The sequence below is a fragment of the Micropterus dolomieu genome, linkage group LG02, assembly GCF_021292245.1.
Source record: "Micropterus dolomieu isolate WLL.071019.BEF.003 ecotype Adirondacks linkage group LG02, ASM2129224v1, whole genome shotgun sequence".
NCBI lineage: Eukaryota > Metazoa > Chordata > Actinopteri > Centrarchiformes > Centrarchidae > Micropterus > Micropterus dolomieu.
In genome coordinates this window covers 25,600,684-25,625,458 of record NC_060151.1, presented here as the reverse complement: position 1 = coordinate 25,625,458, position 24,775 = coordinate 25,600,684, and the positions used below count along the sequence as shown (strand labels likewise).

General features: G+C 40.8%; 1 protein-coding gene across 2 annotated transcripts in view; it reads left to right on the top strand.

Annotated features, from left to right (window-relative positions):
* LOC123960625 (speckle type BTB/POZ protein) overlaps positions 1–24,775 on the top strand; it is a 99,859-nt gene that overhangs the window by 33,672 nt on the left and 41,412 nt on the right. For both annotated transcript variants that reach the window (XM_046035483.1, XM_046035492.1), the window contains 4 exons: positions 12,915–13,196; positions 15,125–15,246; positions 17,632–17,783; positions 24,242–24,369. In XM_046035483.1, the coding sequence (XP_045891439.1) occupies positions 13,119–13,196; positions 15,125–15,246; positions 17,632–17,783; positions 24,242–24,369 (480 nt within the window). In that variant the 5' untranslated portion in view covers positions 12,915–13,118. The remainder of the gene's footprint in view (positions 1–12,914; positions 13,197–15,124; positions 15,247–17,631; positions 17,784–24,241; positions 24,370–24,775) is intronic.

Below are 24,775 nucleotides of genomic sequence, written 5' to 3'. Positions count from 1 at the left end.
GGAGGATGACATACAGGAGTTTGTCACCTTTACTAACACCAGGAGGTATTTTGCAGGGCGTTATCTTAATAGTGTCATGGGAGTTCAGACTTTCTTCCTCCATGCTGGCTTTTCTGTGAGCTCCTGCGTGCAGGTAATGAACTGAACTCAAATCAGACTACTGGCCGATTAATAAAGATGATATGACACATTCACAGTTGTCTGGCATCGGCTTGTGGCTTTGCAGTCTTTTCCACTTCAGTACTGCGAGGATAAAGGTTGGCATTTAGGTGCCAGCACCCAAACAGAGACGTACGACTGCAGGCACTCAACGCCCACCGCTATCTCAACTAGGGTTCTTCAGGGAGTGAATATTGAAATGTCACCTGAAAATTATATGTAAATATTGAAACTGTTGACATCTTAGTGTCATATATCTTCTGAAAAGAAAATTATATACAGCTATAGCATGAAAAAGGTATAATAGTGTTGAACCACATTAACATACTGTACACCACACAAATGGGACATATTTCACTTTTTAATTATGCATAATTAGCTAACAATGTGAAAAAACACTGAGTAACAACTACAGGCTTGTGCTCATTCATCGGAGTTATTTGTGATAGTAGTGAATTTCATTTAGTATTGCTGGAGACAAGTTTCGCAGATGATTCTGCTTTAAAAGTTTGCTTCTTTTTTCAGTTGTACTCTTAATGCTTTATCTGACCAAGCAATATTTTTTCTCTACTTAGTATTAACAAGGCTCTGGTTTGACACTTTTCAGAGTGAGACGGCTCATTTTCAGCCCTCACTGTATAATGTATGTGCTCTTTTATGTATAGATAACAATGTATAAAAGGTGAGGAGATCAGTTTTGCTTTTAAAAGACGATCCATTTTTCATGAATTTAATGGAGAGCATTTAAAATTCTCCCTGAATATGAATGAATGTGTGTGTGTGTATCTGTGTGTAAATGTGGTAATTGGGAGGCAGAGTGACGTTGGGGCACACAAAGGAGTAACCCTTGTCGTACCAAGAGCAACCGATTGGATAGAACTGAACTTATTAGCGCAGCTACCTTTCCTCTCCTTTCCTTTCACTGAAAAGAGCAACAGCAAAGCAATAAGACAGATGGCACTGTGTATACCTGTCTCCAAATCTTCTCAACTGTCTGTGAAACTATGCCTGGGTTTCCATACAGTCTAAGTGAATTTATGTGAATTCTGTATCTGTAGAGAATGAGAAAAGCCACATAGGAATGATAAACCCTCTGATAAAATATCTCTTAGTAGACACATTATGTGCTAGATAATGACAGATGCATTCACTCACTAAATCAAATAGAAAATACCCATGGTTATATAACCATTAGGTAGTGAATTACATTATTATGAATGTCTTTGTTTCCGTCTTTGCCTCACATCAGTACACAGCAAAGGAGAATAACATCTTGCCTTGTATTTGTTTCTGTTTGTGAAAGTTTCTGAAGACTTCACACCTTTGTTGTTGATGTGGACTCTGAGTCTCTATATTCAGGATGTCTTCACCTCAGTAGTGCTGATGGAAGTACACATAATTGTTTTTTACATTATGCTGCATTTCAGGCATCGGTTTAAAATTTGACATTTCAATTCTTGCATGTCTGAGATTTCTTACTTCTAATGGACACCACGTTCACCTTAGAACGACACATAGAAGTCTTTTCTGACTCCGTAATCATCATCATTTGTCTGTGCCTTCCGAAGCTGTTACAAATCACTGTTGGAAAAATAAAGATGTGATGATTATGTGACAACGCAATGGTTGGTTTGGATATTTTTTGGCCCAGGTTTTGGATTAGGTTAGGATTAGGGTACAATTATGGTTTCGTTAAAATAAGTACTTGGTTAAGGACACATATTAGTTTGGGTTTAGATTACTTTGTTTAGGTTTGGGGACATTTGGCAACACCGTGTCCCAGTGGATACCACTGTGGCCTTACAGCAAGGTCCTGGGTTTGAACCTCCGCCTGTTTCACATGTAGTCCCTGTGTTTGCGTGGGTTTCCTTCGGGTATTCGGGTCTCCCCCCACCATCAAAACATGTTAGGTAATTCTCCTGTCAGTGCCTTTGACAAAGGTACTGGCTTAGAATTGGGGTTGAGAATGAATTTCACCATACAATAAAGTTCCTTTCCTTTATCGTTACTACAACCTTCGACCTCCTCCCTTCGCGGCATTATTGCTCTATAATAATGTCACTTTACTTTCTCCTTTGCTCGTGATAGTCAACAGTGGTGCACTTGCTGAAACGACTGATTCTGTAATTTTTCTGGGGAGGACAGTCTCAAGAAAGCATGACCAAGGACCAACACTTACGTTGACCCCGTATGATGGCTCCCTGCCCAGCAGTTAATGAGAATGGTCTCTAATGTAAGCTTCTACAGCAAGAGAGAGATTATATGTGACATCTGGTAAGAAGCAGGAATATTGTCCCCTGAGGTGACAATATTTCAGCCTGGTGATATGACCGTATGACAAGTTAAGTGAACAGTTGATCTGAATTGACTCCTCTTGAGTCTGTGTGTGTGGATCCACTTGGGTTTGAAGTACCTTATGCTAACAGAAAGACCAACAGCAGGGACACCTCTATTTTTTTATTGATTTTTGGTTCATTGATGGTCTCTTGAAACGGGATACTAAACAGCTAAATATGTGGTTTGTTACACCTTGCTGTCAATCATGCCTTCTATATTTGGGGATCCACTTAAGATTTATTTCTCTTTCTTTGCTTTTTTCCCGCTTTAATGGAAATCTACACCAAGTTTGCCCACACCACTCGTTTTTTTCTTTTGCCCACATGACTTAGTCTACCTCTGCTTAAGATGACATCTCACAAATTCAGTGACTTGTACTGCTGCTAGCACAGTTCATCATTATAATTGTTGGAAAGAAGGGAGAGAATGGTGAGGGGAAAATGGAAAAATTAGAATAGAAACAAACATAGAATTCAAACTTTAAATTAAAATGGCTAAGGTAAGGTAAGTATACTGCACTTCGTAGCAAATTGGGAGGGATTCTAGACAAAGCAACATAGTGAAAGGGGGAATGTAAAGGGAAGATGAAATTGTCCTTTGCTGAAATGAGCCTTTATAGGTATCTGGGGACAGACCGAAAGCAATTTTACCTAAGGCAACGTTCTTGTGCCAAAGGAAGCTGACATGATTTCAAACCGTAATTAAAACGGAAAACAGCATGAGGAGGAGGTTGGTGACCAAAGTCTGACATGGTCTTAACCTTTTTATATTTGGAATTCTAATCATGTCACAACACACATTGAAATCGATTTTTACAGAATGCTGCATGTCTGTGTGAAATGTCATCACAACCACAAGTTCTAATTTCTTAAGAAATCAGAAAATAATAAGCTGGACTCATAGTGCGTTGTAGATATTGATGGTTTATCAATCTCTCTTATGAATAGCAAAGGTTCTTGGCCCCATCAGGGATGCATTAAGTTTACACAATTCAGCATTAGGAGGGTGGTGAAGTTTGGTTTCCATTTCTGTGTGTAGTTACATCCCTAACTGTGGTCATAGGACCCTTTGTTCTATAGACGATGTTCTGTCTATGAATATACATACTATGTTTGGTATTATACTTCTGCATTTGTATATTTTTGGTTGTAAGAAACAATTGCGAAACATGTTTTGCTCAGTATTTCAGAAATAGGCTAACTGATATCAAAGTAAATGTGTTGCATACAGTATCATCGTTAATAACCCACAGTCAGGTTCACTTATTTTCCAATCCTAATTTTCCCAATCAAGTATCTCGTTTTGCATCACGCTTTGGTCTATAAAAGCTGAAACCTGTTGGCACATAAAGGTATTGACTGAGTGCATACATGATGTCCAAAAGTCTCTGTTGGACAAAGAGAAGGATCAGAAGAGATTAGACAAGCGGAGCGGATAAAGATAGAGCTAAAGACAGGCTTTGTTTTTGGACCCCTTATGAGCCAGGGCTCCTGCTAATTACCAAACTCTCTGGTCCTTGCTAAATGTGTTTGAAATCCACTGGATGCAGATAATTGAGCTGGAAATGTGTTACATGACAAAGTCATGCTGAAGGACAACCACTAAAAAAGGTCTCCTCTCCACTTCCCCCCTGTTTTCTCTGTCAGGCGCACTTTTGAAATAAAACTCCCTCAAATGATTCATTCCACAGCGTTTGTCTTTGGTGTTTGTTGAGATTGAAGCTTAGGGGATGTTTGAGCCACCTATTGTGATAAGCTATAGTCAAAACAGAGACAGGCCAATGGTGGATGTGTCAGACAGGCCTGTGTTTTCCTGTTGCCTAAATAATTGCTTTTAGCCCTCAGTTCAGGGTGGTGAGCTTTTAAAGATCCCTCACACATCATCATAGCAAAGTAGAAAACTGTTTGATAGCCACAGGCTGGATGTGTCTGTTCATGCATCTCAGGTTTTCTCTCATCTTAGCAGTCACTTGTACTTGTACAGATTTTGTATAGCCTAACTCTCAAATTGATTTAAGTGCTTCATTTGAAATTTGATTTACTGGCTTGGATACATTGATCCTGGGCAGAGATGTGCCTCCCTGGAGAATTTTGGAGTAAAGTGAAAACAAGGTGAAGAGAGTCTCCCTTCTATTTGTTGTATTTGCATTTTAATTATAAATTGCATCATTGCACTGAGGACGGAAAACAACTCCCGCTCCCTCCATTCACTCCTCCCTTTTGCTTCAGGCTTGGCTCACTTCATGAGAATGAAACTTCATGCGGAGAGAGAACCTCTGCAGGGCAGCAAATAAACAGGCAGGGTAATACATAAGAGCACATCCAGTAGTCGTGTGAATAAAGGTGAAAGACGTATTGCCCCATACCTGCAAACGTATAGAAATATATTGCCAAAATATATTTTTATTTTGATGGTTGGACAGACTTTGCTGTGTTTAGTGGTTGTCTGTGTAAGACACTGAGTGAGGGGGCTGTGGACTGCAGCCAGTATCATTTTGTCATTTAGAAAACACTTTTCTGTTGTTATCTTGGCTACATAGGCCCACTGTGGTTTGATGTCTGCCTTAGAGTATATCATTTTTAGTTTTTCAAGTCTCAAATTTCCACAGTGGATTTAGCTCTCTTTGCTGTATGTGTGTTTGTGTATGTCTGCGCTTGTGTAGAAGTGTCACTGTGTTTTGTGACAGAAGTGTGCTGTGAGTATACAATAGAGGGCCAATTGATCACCTTAGTAGTGTGTGTGGACAAATTGCGAGAGCACTGGCTGAAAGGCCTTAAATGTACGACTTAAAGCTCCAGTCTGGAATTTTGGCATTATGTTTACATACACAACATACGTACACATTTGGCCTTATCTTAGGGTTATGTAAACTGTTACCACTACCAAGAAGGTACAACAACAGTGCAGACTGTGTCCGTCAAATGAGCCTTTTATCTTTCCTGCAGGTCAGTAGTATTGAATAGGTAATACTGGATGTTTCTAGCTGAGTGTGCAAAATATTGGGGGATGAGTGTGCAGATGGATTGATTTGCATTTGTAATGTGATTTACCAAGACTGAAAGTAATTGCGGTAAAGGTATTTGTCTGTGTAGTAGTACACCAGACCATGTACAGACATTCATTCACAGATTGCAGCTCTGTAGCAAAATTTTGAAACTTTACAGAGACCAAATGTTTAACATTTTGACTGTAGTAAATGACTTGTAAATATGGTTTAAATGTGTAGGTGCTGCTCTTTTGCTTGTCTTTGGATCTAGGATTAGACTTTTATACAGAGAAAGAGTCACACAGCAGCTGGTCAGCTCTGCAACACCAGAGGAGAGATTTGGGGAAGATCAGAAGGGATGGAGAGATGGGGAGAGAGAAGAAAGGCTGACAAAATACTCTCTTCTTTTGTCTTTTTCAGCCATGGCTTTACAAGGCTAAGACAGCTTTAAGCCACTGTAGGCCATTGATTATATAAAATGATGAATGATGATGTAGCAATGAGAGCTGAGATGTTGTTCTCACATATCACCAAGGTTCGACCATTGCACTGTTCCCTGTGTGACCTGCATGTTTATAAAATTTTACAGGTATAGAGTAATCAAATTGTTATTATTGTGACAATACCTGCTTCACTGGTCACTTTAATTGTCTGAATGTATTTTGGTAACTGCTGTCAGTTTTATGTTGTACTACTAGCAACACTGTTGCTATTCTCCCAAAAAATTGCTCCAAAACATCAATGCAATCACTGCGTATCTCTAAATGTGACACCAAAAATAAGCTAATTAATATTACCACTAATAGTAGTGATAGGTATACTTAATTTTGTGAGGTGCAGCTAGAATATTAACATTATTCATTTGGACTTAGCTACCTTACTTTCTTGATGTGAGACTTCTTATTGTACTTGTGTTATCTTAGCTGCACAAATGAGTACTTAATTTTACATCTTCTAAAGAAGGAAATGTGATCAAAATGAAGGACTAAAGCAATTAGGAAGAAGTGTGGCACTGGCATGGTTGCCTGGTTTTGCAGCAATCTTGACTGGGTTTAAGAGAGGCAGAGAATGTTTGGAGTTAAGCTGATGGTTTGGGTAGAGGTAGAGAAAAAGAAATCGAGAGAGAGAGGAGACCATCAGTGATATGGAGAGGGATGGTGATGTTGTTTCACAGGGGTTTGCTCCACGGTTCAGGGAGGGCCTCTGTCTCTGCCGGCGCCTCTTAATCCATCACACCTCCTGTGGCCCTGGATCCGACACACTCCAGTGTCTCCCCAGCCCGCCGCCAAGTTCGTGCTCAGCCCCGTCATGCATGTGTGCTCATTGTTCCCGGCATTCTCTTATCCCTGTTTTTACCCTCTTTTTCTCTCCCTGAATGAGTGTCAGGGCTATCAGCAGTGCCTCGGGCAAGATGGACAGGCACTGTTTTACCGCGGACATGTTTTCATACATGCTCCACATCCAGCCTTGTTCAGACATGTGTCTTTCACTCACACCTGAGAGGAAATTCTATTTCCCCCTGCCTATTTTGCCTGCCAGTATTACCCGCGGCAGCTTCTCATATAGTTTAGATTTTCTTGTCATTAATGTCAGAGACACCTCTGCACTACTTTCCTCTCTCATGACCTTCTGCTTGTCTGCTGCCAAAACTCCTGAATCTCTCATAATATAGAGTTGGAATCACTTCCGTCATACGATCCCTGCGTGTGTGCTTATTTGACAGGAAATGCACCTCCAGCCAGCTGTGTATGATTTTTAGAAATGAGAGTCGGCTCTTGATCAATCTTGCTGATCCCCCGGATGCATCTGCACATGCTTCTTGTAAAGCTTTCATTGGCGCCCCCGTCCACTTTTAATGGAATCTGACCTTATAATGAACAGGCTTCATTAACCCTCTGTCAGATTTCTCACCAGAGCTGGAGGGAAGAGGTTGGTGGTGGGGGTTATTAAAACCGCACTTGACTCTAAGCTGTGGAAGAGTGAGCTGGCATGTGGGCATTTGATTTACGTTCAAAAATGCGTCACACATACGCTCAAAGCTGCAGCACTCTGTCACTTAGTCTCTGCTTTTTGGCATGTTTTCAGTCTTTGTAGTCTGTGCCTCTAAACTCTGCAGCCCGTCTCTGTATCTCACTGTTTCGCTTGCTGCCTATTGTCGCACAAGGTGACCCTCTAAACACTCCAGAATCCCTGCTGTGATCGCAGCCTTTTCTGCAGCAGCCAAATCACACAGCTCCACCCCCTGTCCACCTGGTGGTGATGTCTCAGCAACATGCCACCCGTTTCCTTCTCCTCCCCGCAGGAAGGGGGGCTCGAGGGGAGACTGTAGTGGGCGGTTCTGTGTATTTGATGTTTCCCTTTCATTTTGCAAGTTAAAAGGGAATTTAGATGGAGACGTGTGTGCTTGCGTGCGTGTGTGTGTGTGTGTGTGTGTGTGTGTGTGTAACTGCTTGTGTGCTCGCATGTACAATGTGTTTTTGTTTGGGTTTTTTTTTTTTATAAAGAATATTTTCTCTTTTTGAGAGTATCAGCAATAACTGTAATGAATTCCAGAAGGCTTTCCATCTCTCTATTCTGTCACTCTTAACCTCCCATTTCACAGCAGGGCTGGTCGCCTGAAGTCACTGCCATATGGTCAAACTGAAGGAGTTTTGGGATAAACTTAACTGCATATATAGGGCTTCTCATTATCATCACCACCAGCAGCTATAGTGTGTGTATCTATACAATAGAAACGTAGTGTCAAGTTATCTTATGTGCCTTTTGAATTAATAATTGTATAAACAAAATCTAGCTCTAAAATCCAACTTTTTAGGGTGCAGAGACTGATTGTGAACAGAGACTGAACAAAGAAGAGAGACTGCATTTGCTGAGGAGGGAGGACTCTTTACAGTGACTGATCGTAAAAGATACAGAAGTTTGTGTTTTTGCTATTACGTGTGAACTGCGTGGCTCTATGGCTGTGTTGGTTGGTCTGCTCCAACAATTTTGAGCGAAATAGCTAGACAAATTTTACATGGGTAGGCTTTTTTTCACAGCAGACATTTTAACTTGTCACTTGACTAAAAACATTAACAATAACTCAGTTTCAGTAAGCCCATGGCAGTGTGACAGCAAGCCAGCATGCACAATACAAGGACCAGCCTATCTTATTATTTACACCTGTATTATTTCTGCTTTGATGTGTCAAAATGTCTGTGGTGAAAATTTACCAAATAATTACAGATATATACTGAACATAATACATGCTAACATGGAAAATGACAAATGCTAAAACGTCAGCATATAAACATTTAATAGTTAACATGCATGTTAATATGCTGACTTTTACCATGTGATGATCCCAGTCTGACAGTATATTGCTGAGCCTGACAAGATGAACCTAATATCCCAAATTTGTCACTGTGCAGACAAGTTAAATCACTTTTATATATTGAATACAGCCTAAAATGATAAAAGGCTTTATAATCTGTACAACATCAAACAGACTCTATCCACAAATCTTTGATTTTTAATAGTGTAAACTGGGCTTTTCTTTGGCACCATGGCTCAGACCAAACATTATTTTGTCTCACTAGTGGTAAAGATCTAAGAATAGCAAACCTGTCTCTCCATTTTTAAAAGATGTTAGTTTTTCCGGCTGTAGACATTTTGTCTTGTAAGATTCAGCTTTACTTGTTACAGTATAACTTTAGATCACTTTAGATGTAAATAAAATATAAACATTAAGATAAGAATAATATTAAGTGCTTGTAGGTGTTTTTGCATAAAGGAAGTACTAAGGATAAAAGTACTAATTACAGTTCGACAGCTGAACGTGTTGAAAATATACCAGTTAAATATGCATTGTATTCTTAGACAGACTTGCAGGTTGGGGTGGCTGTGCAGGCGACATGTGCATCCCCAGCTTTTCAGATTGTCACGAGCACAGATGGAAAAACAAATGAACAGAAATGTGTCCTCGAGTGTAAATATGCATTGTAAGCTGTTCACATTATCAGATTTGCAGATGGAGGTAACATATGCACAGAAATATATGCTATCACCATGTAAATTTACAGATGGAATTAATAACACAGCATTATTGCACCATGAGATGAGTATCAGGGTGTTACATGAGCTTGTGATGTGGTTACTGTATGTAGTGTGGCTGTAACGCTCTGGTCAGTATCTGGGCAACTGGCAGCCTTCAGCTCTTATGCTGATGGGGGAGGCAGATGCGGCATCACCTCGCTTAGCTCTTGTTTATACAGAGGGAGTTGAATCTATCTGTCTGTTGGTTTGTCAGACTCTCCTCCCTGGCGTGTTGAGGTGTGTGACAGAGAGATGGAGAGAGATGGAGGCTGGACTGGCAGAGTGACAGCAGACTGTCTCTCCGTAATGAATATAAATGGGCTCCAGGTCTCATCATCTGGCTCCCCTCTCTGAAAACAGGCATGGTACGGGGATGTGGGATGGAGGTGGCCCATCCTCCTCTCCTCCCCCGCTACTTACTCACACACTTGCTGCAGTGCACATACAGACATGCAAACACATTTTGATTTTGTTGTGTTCAGCCAAAACAGCTGTTAATAAGACTCCCGGCACTAGGAAACGTCATCATAGTGTTGTCAAACTAACTGTGCTTAAATCAAGCATTTGTATTTTTTATGTACAATAATTTGTGTTACCATAAAATGTAACTCAAACTGTAATCTTTGTTACTCACAGTTTTACTTTATTTGGTTTCTGCAAATCATGTTTGAAGATGTCACATGACAGGAGATTGGTTGTTGTGACAAAATCTTTTGATAATTTAAGATATACATATATCATATTAGTGCTGAAAGGATTAGGTCATTAGGAAAGGTCACCAGAAAACTAATCGGCAACTCTTGTGATGATCGGATCGATGAATGTATCAGTGTCATTTATCAAGCAAAACTGCAAAACAATTATCTTGTTCCATCCTCTCAAGTGTGAAGATTTGCTACTTTTTTCTTTTTCACATCATTGGAAAATCAAATTTGTATTTGGTAGTTTAGACTGTTTTTTAGAATATTATGCATATAAACAATTAATCGAAAAAAGAAAATCATCAGTTGCAGCCCAACGTCATATAGTAATCACAATGTTCCATACTGGAAGTTATTCTTCTTTGTACAAAGCTAAACACTGTCACGAACACCTATCTAATCTAATGCAATTATAGGAAAATGCCATTCAAGAAATACTATCTTTGTAAAGCTGAAATTTAGAAGTTGTTTAGTTGTTATTTAGAAATACATCCTCCCCTTGCAGTGCATTTTAATTCAGCATCAGCCCTCATAAATTGTAGTGTTGAATCTCAAGATCTGAACATTAAAGGCTTCACAGCATTGCATTTACTACAGGGCCTTTCCCTACATGTATGCAACATGTTAAGCTATTGTCTGGTTCTTTAGTGTGTTGTATTCTCCAGAGAAGAGATAAAGATGTGTACTGTGCAGAATCTGAAACAGTTTGCTCTTTTTCTGTATCGGTCTCTCTAAACACCCTTACCGTCATCCTCATTTTCCCTGCTTTTTATCCAACCTACGAGGTGCTGATGGAGCCCAAGTAGCAGTAACAAACACTCCCATATCTGAAGCACAGCACCTCCATTACCTCCTCGCTTTGTCTTTTAATTGCCTTTGGGCGAACACAGTCTTTGTAAATCTCTGCCTGGCATACACTGTAATGTGACATTATTTATTTTTTCTATGCCATGTGCATTATCACCTATTAGTCATTCTTCCCATTCACGGCATCATCATCTGATTCCCATGACAAATGAGCTGTCTGCTGACATTTCTTCTGAGGGAGTCCTATGATTAGCACACATCTCCTGCATCTCTCTGAGTTGTTATTGCTGCTTTCCTCTTGCCGCTCTGCTCTTGATGTTTGTCATGAAAAGGATGAAAAAAACCCTCCTTTGCTTTACTCTGGTTAAGTGTCATCTGGGTCTATTTAGAAAGCGGTGAGGCTGTTAGCAGTGTTGCCAGTGTTGTCATGTTTTCTTAAATTGATTCCCTGTGATTACTTGGCATTCATGGTGCTCTTTAAGGGACAGGACAAAAAAAAGCACTTGGTAAATTGTGGTTTAGATATGCTGTGGAACAAAGCCCAAATGATGACACGCACACCCAGAAACGCGTGTGCAAAAATCTTCATATACGCTCTCACTCACCCATATAGACTATAATTAATTGCCAGGAAGTCTCAGGTAATTTAAATTGCAAATCAGTGCAGCCTTGTTCTCACAACTTTTGTGATTAATATTTTATTGTTATACTGAGCGAAAATGCCATCAGTGTTTTTCATCAGAAACAAATAGCACTAAAGAAGAAAAACGGGGAACTGGATTGAGGAAGATCAGATGCAGGCGTTATCTCTAAACATTAATTAAGTCGTGTCTGGGTCTGGAGCTGTCGAGGTCCCCTCTCCTGTCGCCAATCCACTCGCGGAGAGAGAGAGAGAGAGAGAGGTCTCGCTCACTATTCCCCCATTCTCTCATTTCTCTCTGCGCTCTCACCCTGATACTGCCAAGTTTTCTCAGGTCCTGAACTTCTCTTTCAATCAGCCACTAATTAAGCAGCAGAGTGGAAGGGTTTCTTTGGCAGGAGATTGAGGGGACGTGCAGGTTGAGTGAGAAAAGCCTGATCCTGAGACCTTGTGATGACTTAGGTATGACACGTGGTGGGGAACTTGAGAGGAGCAGAGTATCAAACCAGCGGAAATAAGAGATTTAGGCAGCGGAGAACTGAAGCTTTGAAACCAATCTCTTGTGCGTTTCTTTCAATCCCATGAGACTGCCATTGCAGCAAAGGACCAAAAATTAGACAAAAATAATGAGGAACTTTCCCCTTTGAGAGGTGATGTGGCCTTGCAGTGCAAATCTCAATCGCAGCATTTCAGAATCGAAAAGAAAATCCTGGATGTGAGTTCTTAATAAAAAAACAACTTTGACCTTTCTTATCCAGCACTGGCTTTTGAAAGTACTGCGTGACCTTGTGTTTGTGAGTACAGACTGGCAGCATGAGATGAAAGTCTTAAGTCTTGCACTTCACTTAGAGCCACGGTGGACGCCTGCATCTGGCTGGAATCAGATGGTTGGCACAGCGCTCTGCACCTCTCAAAACAAAACAAAGACGAAACCACGCGCAGACAAAGGAAGGCTTCCCCCAGTGAGGCAGGGCGCACACCGCTGCTGTGCTTTGAATGCTGAAGCCTCCTCTAAAACAAATGAATTCAGAGCCCTTACGTCCTACTTACTAGGAAATACCGCTCAATTAGACTAACCATTCATTAAGGAATTGCAGTGACACCCACAGACACATACACACCAGCACTCGCACAAGGTCACAGCTTTTTATAGTAATGTGCTTCAGTAGTTTAAAGTTTTTATAATCACTGTGTTTCTGTGTCCCTACAGGGTGCCCACAGCTATTTTGGAGTCTGGATATCCTGCTACACTGGATTCATCTCTCTGCAGCTCTCTGTATGGCCGGTGCTGTTTAAAAGGCAGCCAGCTTGACTGATTATTGGCCCTTTCTTCCCCTACACGCCCCATACCTCCTCACCCCCACCTGGCTGGTGCATTGGCCTTATTCAGGTCATCTCTGCATCAAGGCTGGCAATGTCCAGAATCCCAAGCCCCCCTCCCCCAGAGGAAATGGCCAGCGGTCCTGTAGCTGAGAGCTGGTGTTACACTCAGGTGAGGAGTAGGGCTGAAACGATTCATCGACTTCATTTAATTCATATAACTATTTAGCACACTGTTGCATGGACATTTATAACTGTCGCACATCACGCATCCACCGTAAAACGAAACTTATATCGCCTCGGCAACAACACGACGGCATCTGATCAGAAAGCACCCGGTGTTCTGCCAGTGGACCACAGACAAGGTAACACTAACAGCAACTTTAGCATTTAACTGAAATCATGATTGATTGTTGAGTTGAAGGCTAGCCAAAGTAAGCAGCAGACCTCAGCAGAAAGTGTCCACACGTGCGTTTGTTGTTCTCCTTTTTGGGCCATGGGTCATTCGTTAACTGGGTGTCCGGAAGCTGCACCTTTTAACTCACCACCAGCTCTCTCTGTAGCTCAGACAATCCATGCTGCCTGCGTGTGCTAATCCGTCCTTTCACCAGATTCTTCGTCTTTATAATTTTCATCTTTATAATAACAAACAGCTGTTTCGCTCATTTCGCGTTTCACATTTCATGTGAAAAAAAATGGTTTGGAGACCAGCGTCGGGTGACATAGCCGCTGTCAGCTCGTGTGTGACCCCCTGTCACCGATCAGTCACGTAGTGTGAACGCCACAACAACTTCAAGACTCGGCACGGCCATCGACCGACGCTGAAAGCCGTGTAGTCTGCATGAGCCTTTTGTATAACTTGTATAGCATGTGAAGTATGTGTTTGTAAAGCAGCTGTCTGGTTGTTGGTCTGATGTTTGCTGTATGAATTTCCGAAAGGACCAATAAATATCTATCACCTCTAAACGTGCACAGCTGATCCCGTTACGGGTGGGGGGGGGGCGCTGAATTAAAGGGCAACTCCATCAACTTACAAACAAGTCGGTTTACAGGTTTTGCAGAGTGCAACTGCATATGTGAAATAAGCCCGTAGTGGCTCCAGAGCGAGCTGTGTGAAATCTGATAAATTGCCTCAAGCGATGTCACTTGAGTCCTCTTCTGTTGGGGATGAAGCCTTTAAGTTTGAAAATGGAAGAAATGTGTGGAGATGTGGAGTCAGATTACTAGATCTCTGTAGGGCTCTCCTTGTCTCTGCTTGTAGAGGCTTGAAGCCTGGAAGACATGTTCAGATCCTTTACTTAAAGCTAGAGTAGGCAGCATTTTTTGTTGTATTTGTTGAAAATCTGTTTACATTATAACAGCAATCAATAAAACAAATGCCATGACACTGATGTTTTGCATAATGTTAAATGGAGGTAACTGTGAGTGCTGTCTAATAGAATTTGAGTTTCTTTGAGTAACAACAAAGCTTTATTTTGACCACTTTTCCACAGTGAATGTGGGTGTTGCATCTGAAAGTAAGCCTGTTTATTAAGACAGAAGAAGTTCACTTTAAATGGACGTCATAACATAGTCAATAATCAGTAAAGCTTCATATTTTATGTGACTTGTCATTGAGCACTTAAATGGAATGAATCCTGTCTAGATTGTTCTGGTAACTGTGTTTTCCTGACTGATTCAATATTACAAACCTAATTTATTTCCCACAGAAATTGATCATTTCAGGTGTTTTCTTTGTTTAAAGGTCATCCATACTCTGAAATTGTGTTTGTTTCAGTCATTGCAGTAGAGGGTTTGCTAGTTCAGACATCACTTTCCTGTTAAGAGCCTAGATAGATAAATCATGTCATTGATGATGTTTTTTCATCTCCTCTATGTCCTTGTAAAATTGTTTTGTTTTTTTCTTTTGCCACTTTTACAATATCCTTTCTTCTTTGCCTTCGTTTGTTGTCAGTGTTTATTGAGATGAAAGGCAGTTTTGATGTGCGGTTTTGAAGTCCAGGCTGACCAAACACCACTTACCCATATAGAATAGGTATATTTATTTATATATATATATAGATACCTGGTTTTAGCCTTTCCTGTGTCTTTTCTGCGCAGATCAAAGTAGTGAAGTTCTCCTACATGTGGACCATCAACAACTTCAGCTTCTGCCGTGAGGAGATGGGAGAGGTCATCAAAAGCTCCACTTTCTCCTCAGGAGCCAACGACAAACTCAAATGGTTGGTAAAGGCTGGTCGCTATCAGATATTGAAAACACATCATTCTTGCTCTGAGAGAGTTGTTTGAGAATATTTTCTCCAACATCTAGTTGTTGCATTTTGCAATCCTTTAGCATCCAGTTGACTGCTTCAGTGGTATCTCGTGTGCCTTCATCTAGTCTACATTACTACTGATGTTTACTTACACGTGTATTCGGTATAATAAAATAATTTTGTTGTACTTTGTCATGCTTGGATTTAGTCAAATCTGGCTCAGAGTGAAAGATAAAACCATGATCAATGCCAGGGTAAATATAAATGGGTTAGACATTTGTTTAAACATACTAACATTTAAAAATGTGTATGAAAAGCTCATGAATGGCTGCTGTATCTGAGGGTCTGCTCCAAATATCAGGGTTTCAGTGCACTGGAAAGGAGGCGTTGGTCAGCTGTTAAAACAGAGATTTACTAGGAGCTGTAAGATTTCAGTTTGAAGTGGTTCACTCCGGAGGAGTTGGTGGACCCTGATTGAGATTTAGAACATGCTGGAGGGATTACATATCCCACCTGGTCTGGGAAAGCCCCAGCATCCCCTTGGAGGTGCTGGACAAAGAGGCTGGGGTGAAGAACATCTGGGCCACCATTTTTAGCCTGATTGCGACCTAGACTCCCATGGACTGATGGTTTGATGGCTGAATTGATGTGAACTTCTGAACTTTAAAGACAACAGATTAGATCCACATAAACAGCTGTCCTGTTTTTAGTATAAAGTAGGCTAGACTCAAGATACACTTGCAAGACTTTGATATTCATGTTCACAGAAGAGCTTCCAGAGAGCAGGGGAAAAGATTCTGTTTCTCACACAAAAACATGGCCAGGCATTTTATAGACATTTTAAAGGGGGCTGAAAGTAATGACTATAGCCTTGGGTAAAATAAAACCGTGGATCTGGGATTGTTCGGTCACCTGTTTAAATTAGAAACACACTGAGATTTTGGGGGCTTTTCTTCAAATACTATAATCAAACTAAGTTGTTTTTGGAGTGTACATAATACCATTACTTCACTTCTTCCTTAAGTGCCTTACTAAGATTGTCAGCTATTGCATCTTATTTGAGTGAACAATTCTGACTCTTCTTTTCTAACACTCTTTATCACACCTCACTGTCAGTGTCTTTAATCCTTGTTTCTCCGATGCTCTCATAGATGCTTGTTAGAGAAATGAGATCACTGTCAGCCCCACAACATTAGGCATTACAGCAAGAGGGAACAAATTGTAACAATAACAATAATGCAAAGGCTTATACTGATGAAATAATTAGAACATGTCAAGAATGTAGGGTAGGTCAGCTAGATAATACAAAAACAACTATGAATTTCAGATGAGTTTTCTCTCAATTAAGTGACTGCTTCTTTCTTATACCTTCCAACAGGCTTTTAATAGGGTTCTTTTGATTAGACAGGTTTTAGTGTCATTGGGCAATTGCCTACCATATAAATTATACATTAGAGAATATATGTATAGATATATATTTTATCATCAGTGTTGAGTCTAGAGAAACCCAGCACATAAAGATTATTAGTGTATTTTTTTAATAAAATGTATTTGGAGCTTCCAAATGCTTCACATAAGGAATAATCCAAATCCAAAAAGCAAATCTTTTGAATACCCTGTGTAAAATAAATTTGTTCATGTGCCTGATGTATTTCTGCTTTGAAAGAAAGTGGATACATGTTGGATCTGCAGTAGGTTTAGGGATATCTCCTTTCATTTTAAGTTCAGGAAGGTTAGCTAGAAAGCTGCATCCCTAGTCAGAAGTAGAGGTGGGTCAAATAATCAATGTTATGTTCTGGTCTCGGCTATGATACCATATTGATACTTGTTAGTTGCATTGCTGAGGTAGAGCTGTTTCTTTCCTGTGCACGCTTGAACTGTGAAATGTTCTGCTTTTGGAAGTTTATTCTTTTGCCTGTTTGTTGCTGTTTGACATTGACATATTGGCGTATGTGTTTATATTTCTGTGTTAGTGTTAAAAAGGCTTAGGTTCTTTGGTCCATCGTGTTTCATCCCAGCTGTCTATTAAATTCAGTGGAACTAAAAACTTTTCATCATGTATTGAATAAATAGAGTAGGGTTTTGATGATAAATCTGATATGGTTTCAAATTAGAGATATTATTATTATCTTGGGCAAGATTCCATGATGTTATTATATCATGAATTACACAGAACCAGAAACCATCACTTTGGCATAAGCGAAGAGTAAGTCTGGCTCTTAGTGAGTGCAAATGTATTTCAGTTTATTGTCATTACTTAAAAAATAAGGTTGTATTGCATAAAAAACATTAAGAAAAATCCATTTGCTTTATTTATCTGATCAGTCTGTATCTTTCTTTTCCTACCTCCAGGTGTTTGCGTGTGAACCCTAAAGGTCTGGATGAGGAGAGTAAAGACTATCTGTCACTTTACTTGCTCTTAGTCAGCTGCCCAAAAAGTGAGGTGCGCGCCAAGTTTAAGTTTTCTATCCTCAATTCCAAGGGAGAAGAGACCAAAGCCATGGGTAAGTCTGGCCTTAACCAAAAACAACTGATTCCGGCCTGCACTCTGAAACTTTCTTTAACAGAAGTCACCACTTCTGTAATTTTCTTAACTTGTCATTGGAAATAAGTTGGCATTAATAACTGAAAAGCCATTTAGGCCTAACCTGCATAGAAGTCTATGTTCAGCAGAAAATGGAGGATATCTCAAAGTTTGAGAGGTTCAAAATTAAAAACTCCTTTCACACCTGTCTCTTTGGGGCGCGGAAATTTGTAAATGTAGGAGTGTGTCTAATACTCGCAAGTGTGTCTAATAATGTAAGGTATCGATAACCATATGGGCTTGTGTAATCACTGCCGGGTGGATTCATTTCTAGTAAATATATAATTCAAAGTAGCGTGGGGCAATTTTGATTTTAATTAAAAAAGACCCAACCTTTTTAGAAGTCTTCGTCTGCCTCTCTCCCCGTTGATGAATTGGAAATGAATGTGCCTCCAATTCCTGCTTTATTTTAATTAGGTTATGTTATGGGGAGGAAAAGCAAACTTGTGTGGAATTGAATTAGTGAGGGCCAGATGTGACCGTTTCCTGGCTATCAGGCTTTCTGGCTGCCTCAGTCTCTCCCAGTACCCTGCAGCACACTGTACAGGAAGCATGGAGTAAGGGAAGACGGGGTGTGTGGGAGTTAGGGAGAAGAGGTGGGAGGCGGACGTGTGTTTGAATCAGAGGTGTATGCAGTGAAACTGTGTACAACGCCCTGCGGTGCAGGTTGTGTAGAAAGGGAAATAATTTTTCCTACCGAGAAACATTTCCCCATGTGAACTTGACACCCCCACACCCTTGTGTGTACTTTCAGTCCCTCATTTGCTCACTTAGACCTCTCTCTCCTCTCTTTCACGTTCACGGTGTCACTTTCTTTTTCTTTTATCCTTTTTTTTTTTTCCCACTTCTGCCCTGTAATGTTGGAATACCACCTCTTAACTCTCAGCGACAGGCTCACGAAAACGATTATTGTCCTTAAAGCTTTCTCTCCTGGCTATAATACTGTATGCTGGTGACTATGTGGTTTTGTGGAGAGGATTTGCCAGCACTATGAGTAATAAACAGACCTTTGAGGTGTTTGACTTCACTGCTTGTCCATTTTGTGAGCACTACTCCCCTAAATGACCCCAGAAAAGCCTGAATGTGGGGAATACTGAGTGAAGTGAAGAGGATCTCATTTTCTTCTCCTCGTCTCTTTTTGTGTCTCAAGGGTCTTTCGACTATAAATGGTGTGCTCTATGGTGCACACCCCATCCCATTCTTGCCATATGCCCTCCTCCAATCTTCCCACAATCCCCCTAGGGAGACCTGGGCCTTCCACTTCGCTCGCCCTGTCAAAGGAGAAAATTACCTAACTGCCAGCATATTTGTGACAGTTTAGTGAGCACTCTGTCTAAGAATATGGCAGTAAAGATTGCTCTATCGGTTCTGGATCATTTAGAATCCAATTTAATCCAGGCCTCTAGTAAAAAAAGACCAAATAAAAACAAAGTGCCTTAATTAAAAAAGCTGGGTGGCTGTGGACTGTTTATGTGGCAGGTCACTGCTCGGCCTGCTTAATTGACAATTTTGAATACAATGCATATTAGGCCGGAGTCCTTTAAACAGAAATAGATAGAAGAAAGAGTGGATAATTAATAAAGAAATAAAAGTTTCAAAACTGTAGTGAGTGCACTGTATTGAAACACAGCAGAGTAACATTACTATTGAAGGGACGTCAAAATCCTGTTTGAGGTGTCAGTTTGAATTTCTGACTTTTCTAGCGTTTGGAGGAGACAAACTCTCACTGGCAAGCCATTCTCTGTCACTCATGCAAAAGCATTGGCCTTACGCTTATTATTGAATTTTACCCAGACAGCAGGTATACATTTTGATTTGTGTTGATGTGCTGACTGGCGTGTGCATATTGACAATTAAAGTATCCCTGCAGTAATTAAAGGAGGGGGGTATAAATATAGTCCAAGATTTGAAGGCTACACAGGGTTGGCAGATTTTGACTAGAAAGCTTGACATTATCAGATGAAACACCACATCTGCATCAGCCCCTGGCCCCCCCACTAGAGAGTGTGTCTGTATTTGGATCCTCTGATGGTCTGTATTTGCTAATGGAGATAGATTCAGGCAGCAGTGGCAGCCCACCACCCCCCTTCCCACTCCGTACTCCCGTACTCTCAGCTTGGCCACATCATTTCTCTCCCTGGCTTAATGTGCTGGTTCTCTCCTCTGAGGCTGTTGGGTGGGTTGTAACTTGTCTCTTGACACCCCCCTTCTCCTCACTCCTCCTCTTTTTGCCAGAGAAAACATCTGCCCCCCTGCAGACTCCAGTTCTGACAGCTCGGAGAGGAGAGATGGAAAGTTCTCATCCTCCGCCGCAAGCTGTTCTGTATTCAAATAGTCTTCTTGTTAAGTCTCCCCTACAGACAGTGGTTTTGTTGTGCTGTAGCCAAAGGCTAACCTAGCTTCTGTGTGTATGAGTTGGCCGGAGAGTCTAGTTACAGCAGGTTTTTGGTGTGGGTTGCTTCTATATTTTGTAGCTGGAGATTCAGTGTTTTTTTTGTTGTTTCAGTTAATTGAAGCTCTGAATTTGAGCTTGTCAGAGTCTGCTGCCCTCGGTAACTGATGGAAGTGATCAGGCATTCTGCGTGGGTGAGTGGAGCACGGCTAATAGAGTAGAAGCTATTGGTCAGTCCTTACATAATCAGATGGTATTGACATCGGTAGAAAGAATGTCAATAGGCATGTTTGTGCTGACACTAGCTTATAGAGCTCAATCTTCAATAGAGATTAGATTTTCATCTCTGAAAGACTATATGTCATGTTTATATGTGTATATGTCTGCTTTATGCCAGCCAATGTGAATCAGTGTGTAGGAATGGAGGAATAAAGTTTTAAATTAGATTTTAGTGAGATAAACATACACTTGTATAGACTGTGGTTTGGTGAGTAAGTGGCTATGCTAATTGTCCTTTCACAGCAATTATTTTTGAGAGTTTGAGAAATGGGTGTGAGTATGGTCTGTTGGTGGTTGTGAGTAGTGGTTAGGGTAGGGATTTTGCTAAAATTGAATGTGTGAAAGAGAAGGCCAAAAGAGTGACAGACAGGAAGAAAGATGTTGACTCTGGCTGCTGTGTCGGCTGTTATTTTTCTACATGCCAGCTCGTCTTCTGGCGACCTTCTCGTTCTGTGTGCCAACTGTGCCCCAGAGCCCTCTGCCTGAATATGGATGCCTTGCTCACTTAAACACCGTGGCATCGCTCCTGCTTTCCTCCTCTTCTGACTGTCTCCGGCTCAGACCTCATTTTTCTCACCTTCCTCATCACCTTCAGTCTTTTTTTTTTGGGTGAGAAACTTCACTCTGCAATGCCGGGAACTATCAAAGTACATCGCAGCATGGTAAACTTATACGTCTACATTGCAACTGTGACTTTTCACACAAACTCCATTATCATTTCCCCATTCGTTATTGAGATCTATATGTCCTCATCACAAGTGTGCTCTGACACTTAACACGATCTCCTGTCTACACTTGTCAATCTCTCTTTCCATTCCAGTCTTTTTCATCTCTCACATTTTTCCCTTTGGATATCTCAGTTGCACCGACCCCCCTCCACCAATGTTGAGCTCTTTTTGCTATTCTGGCAGAGTGGTTGCACTCCCGCCACCTTGGCCAGCTTACTGAAAGAGTGAACTCCAGCGATCTGACCTGTAGTTGATTCTTTGCCATTGCAGGTTTCTGATGCCCCACTAGAGATGGCAGCATGGCATTAGCTGAGCTCAGCACACACACACACACACACACACACACACACACACACACACACACACACACACACACACACACACACACACAGCCTTATCATCGCTGCATGCATGTGCACATTCTCACACACACACACACACACACACACACACACACACACACACACACACAAGGCACCTCACTGTCATGTGTAAGCACTGAAGAAGTCGCACCTCTCTCTCCCATTCCCCTCTGCTGGAGCTTCTTTCAGCATTCCCTCTCACCTCTTCCTCTTGGCTTACTTCCCTCCATCTCACTCTCTTGCCAACCTCTCTCCTCACACCCGAGTTTAGCTTTAGATACCACTGCCACTGGGGAAGTCCTCACTCATCACTGCTAGTTTTGTTTCATACCCAAATAACACAACTTCACAAGGAGATTATGTGCCTCGGGACTTCAGCTGTGGCTCTCATGCTAGGTCTTATCAAACATGTTTAAAGGGCATGAAAGAGTGGGTGAAAGTCAGTAGTGAAAGACTTTATTCAAACCCTTGAGAGAGATCCAGGTACTAAGCCTATTGCCGGCCACAAAAGTTTGACTCTCTTTTCAAACCTCGGCTTTGGTTGAGAAATCTTTGGTATGAAAAACTCTGTCTTTTTTGAAAACACTGACACTCCCCCTATATTACACAGTGGCAGAACAATGAATAAAGCAGAGTGCTGTGAAAAAGCAGAATGCATAGATTTGTAATTTTTGTGCTTTGGCTTCCATGCATGCTTATGCTTGTGTGTGTGTGTATTTGCATAGTGATTTCTGTCAGCTTCTTTGCGTACACAGTCTCTAGAGGCAGGGGATTACAGTGAAGGACCCCCTGCATGAGCAGTGGTGGGAATAACTGCATATGCACTGCACTCCTCTACCAAACCCCTCTTTGGCTGCCTGCTCCCTCGGATCCAAACAGGGGATTTGATAGAGGATCTTACAGCAGCATTGACACTTCATCTTAGTGCTTCCCACTGTGATCTGTCAGCAGATTTCCTGTTGGGATCTCTACGCAACAGTAGACTGAAGAGAAATCTGTTTGAACTGCTGGGGCTAAACACATGTAGTGTGCACACACGGCAGATATATGAACGTGAGGTGATGGCCTCTTGGGATGTGGTAACTAGCTCATAGCCTGTTTCAGTCACCTTTTAATAGGAGTCTTTTACTACTTTATGCCCTTTAACTGGGTCTAAAGAAGACTCAGATTTTTGATCATCTGGCTTTACCACATGAATTGAATATAGATTGTGGATGGATATAGGTTGTCCTGTCTTAATGTAATGTAATATATATATATATATATATATATGTATATGTGTGTGTATATATGTGTGTGTGTGTATATATATATATATATATATATATATATATATATATATATGTAAATATATATATATCTGTATATACAGAGTGAAATCATCTCTTGCAAATTGCAAGAGCTCTCTATTGGCTTTGCATGTATGAAATGCTTTCATGCCAAATGTTCATTTACATATATGGAGTTGATGTACTGTATGTAGACTGCGCATTGCTTTTACACTTATTACACAGTATGGCCAAATGAGCATTGGACAACCTCTTCTGGTGATTTTTAGTGATTGGATTGGTGTGTTTTGGGGAATTGCTCCTGGATTGTGTTTCTTCTCTTTCACAATCCAATCCAATCATCCAAATGCAGGTTAACATCATGTGTATAGGGCTTGATGACATCTGCCAAAGAAATGAAAAGACTTGAATAATGAAGTGGTTTCTAGTGGTTCTTTTGTAGCTTGTGGTACATTTTCCTGCATTATTTGATGCCTTACAGGACAGAATACATAATAACAGAGATAGCCAGCCTTAAGGTATTACCTTCATCAGGTACTGAGGCATGTCTACCGTGATAGGAATAGAAAAATATGTCTCCATACATTTAGAAATCCCAGAGCAGTGCCTGAGGAAGCGTTTTCTTCTCATTAACAAAATGGCGAATGATGTAATTCCTCCAAAGAATGGTGTTACATCCCTCCAACGGAGCTCCAGTTACTTGAAGAATTTATGTGTTAGTGATTTGCTTCCTTTCTATCTGCAATTTGCTTTAATTTGCTATGATCTCTGTGGTAGTCATAGTCCATTGTTATTATCTTTTGACCTTGTATGTGAGCATTTGTGACTGTTAAGTGACTGTAGATAGCTGTGACCGCCCCCACAGTGTGACTATTGTACACACAAGAACTCCAGCACCTTTCCTGTGTCTTTGTAGTGCAACTGAGTGTTACAGAATCCTTCCTGCCACTGTCAGAGATAATTGGCACTCCATAAACGCATGATAATTGGACTGCTTTGATCCCTGCAATTTCTCACTTCTTGGCCAAAGAGGCACAGCAGTTCTGTCTCATGTTTACCACTAGTCTTTATGTGGCAGCGAGAAGATACAGAGAGTGAAAGAGGGAGAGAGAGAGATTCTGTTTTCTTCCGAAGTGTTAAAAGCTCCCTGCAGGCAATACTTCCTGCACCCAGCCTCTTTCGCCATTGTTCCTCCGCTGCTTATGGCCATGACTCATAACAAACTTTCTGTTTCGCACACACATTCACACACGCAGAGCCTAATCATGTTGTGAAAGTCTCCAAATAATCTTGTTTCTCCTTGTTTGTCCTTGTGTTTTCTTTTCCAGAGAGCCAGAGAGCGTACCGTTTTGTCCAGGGGAAGGACTGGGGTTTCAAAAAGTTCATAAGGAGGGACTTCCTGCTGGATGAGGCCAACGGTCTGCTGCCCGATGACAAATTAACACTTTTCTGTGAGGTAAAGGCTGAGACAGTTTATCTGAACTTAGGTTATTTGTTAAACAGAATTCACACTTTGTTTATCTTTTAGCTCAAAAAAGTATAGTACAGGCACATTCAAAATGAATAACCCTGATTATATTGCAAGATCAAAATTATTATTCATCAAATGAGATATTTAAACATTGCAGACAAACAACGACTTCTATGATTAATCTTTAAAATTCTAAATTGTGAAGTTTGAGGATACTGAGTTGTGTGTACATTAGTAAAACCACTTGGATTACCCCAAAATGTATAATCTTAATAGAATGTAAAAATAATGAATACTGTAGAAATATCTAAATTTATTGTTTGTTTTTGTGGTTTTGCCTTGGAGTGATCACAACTGTAATTCCTGTCTCACTCATCTTTTTATTCAACAC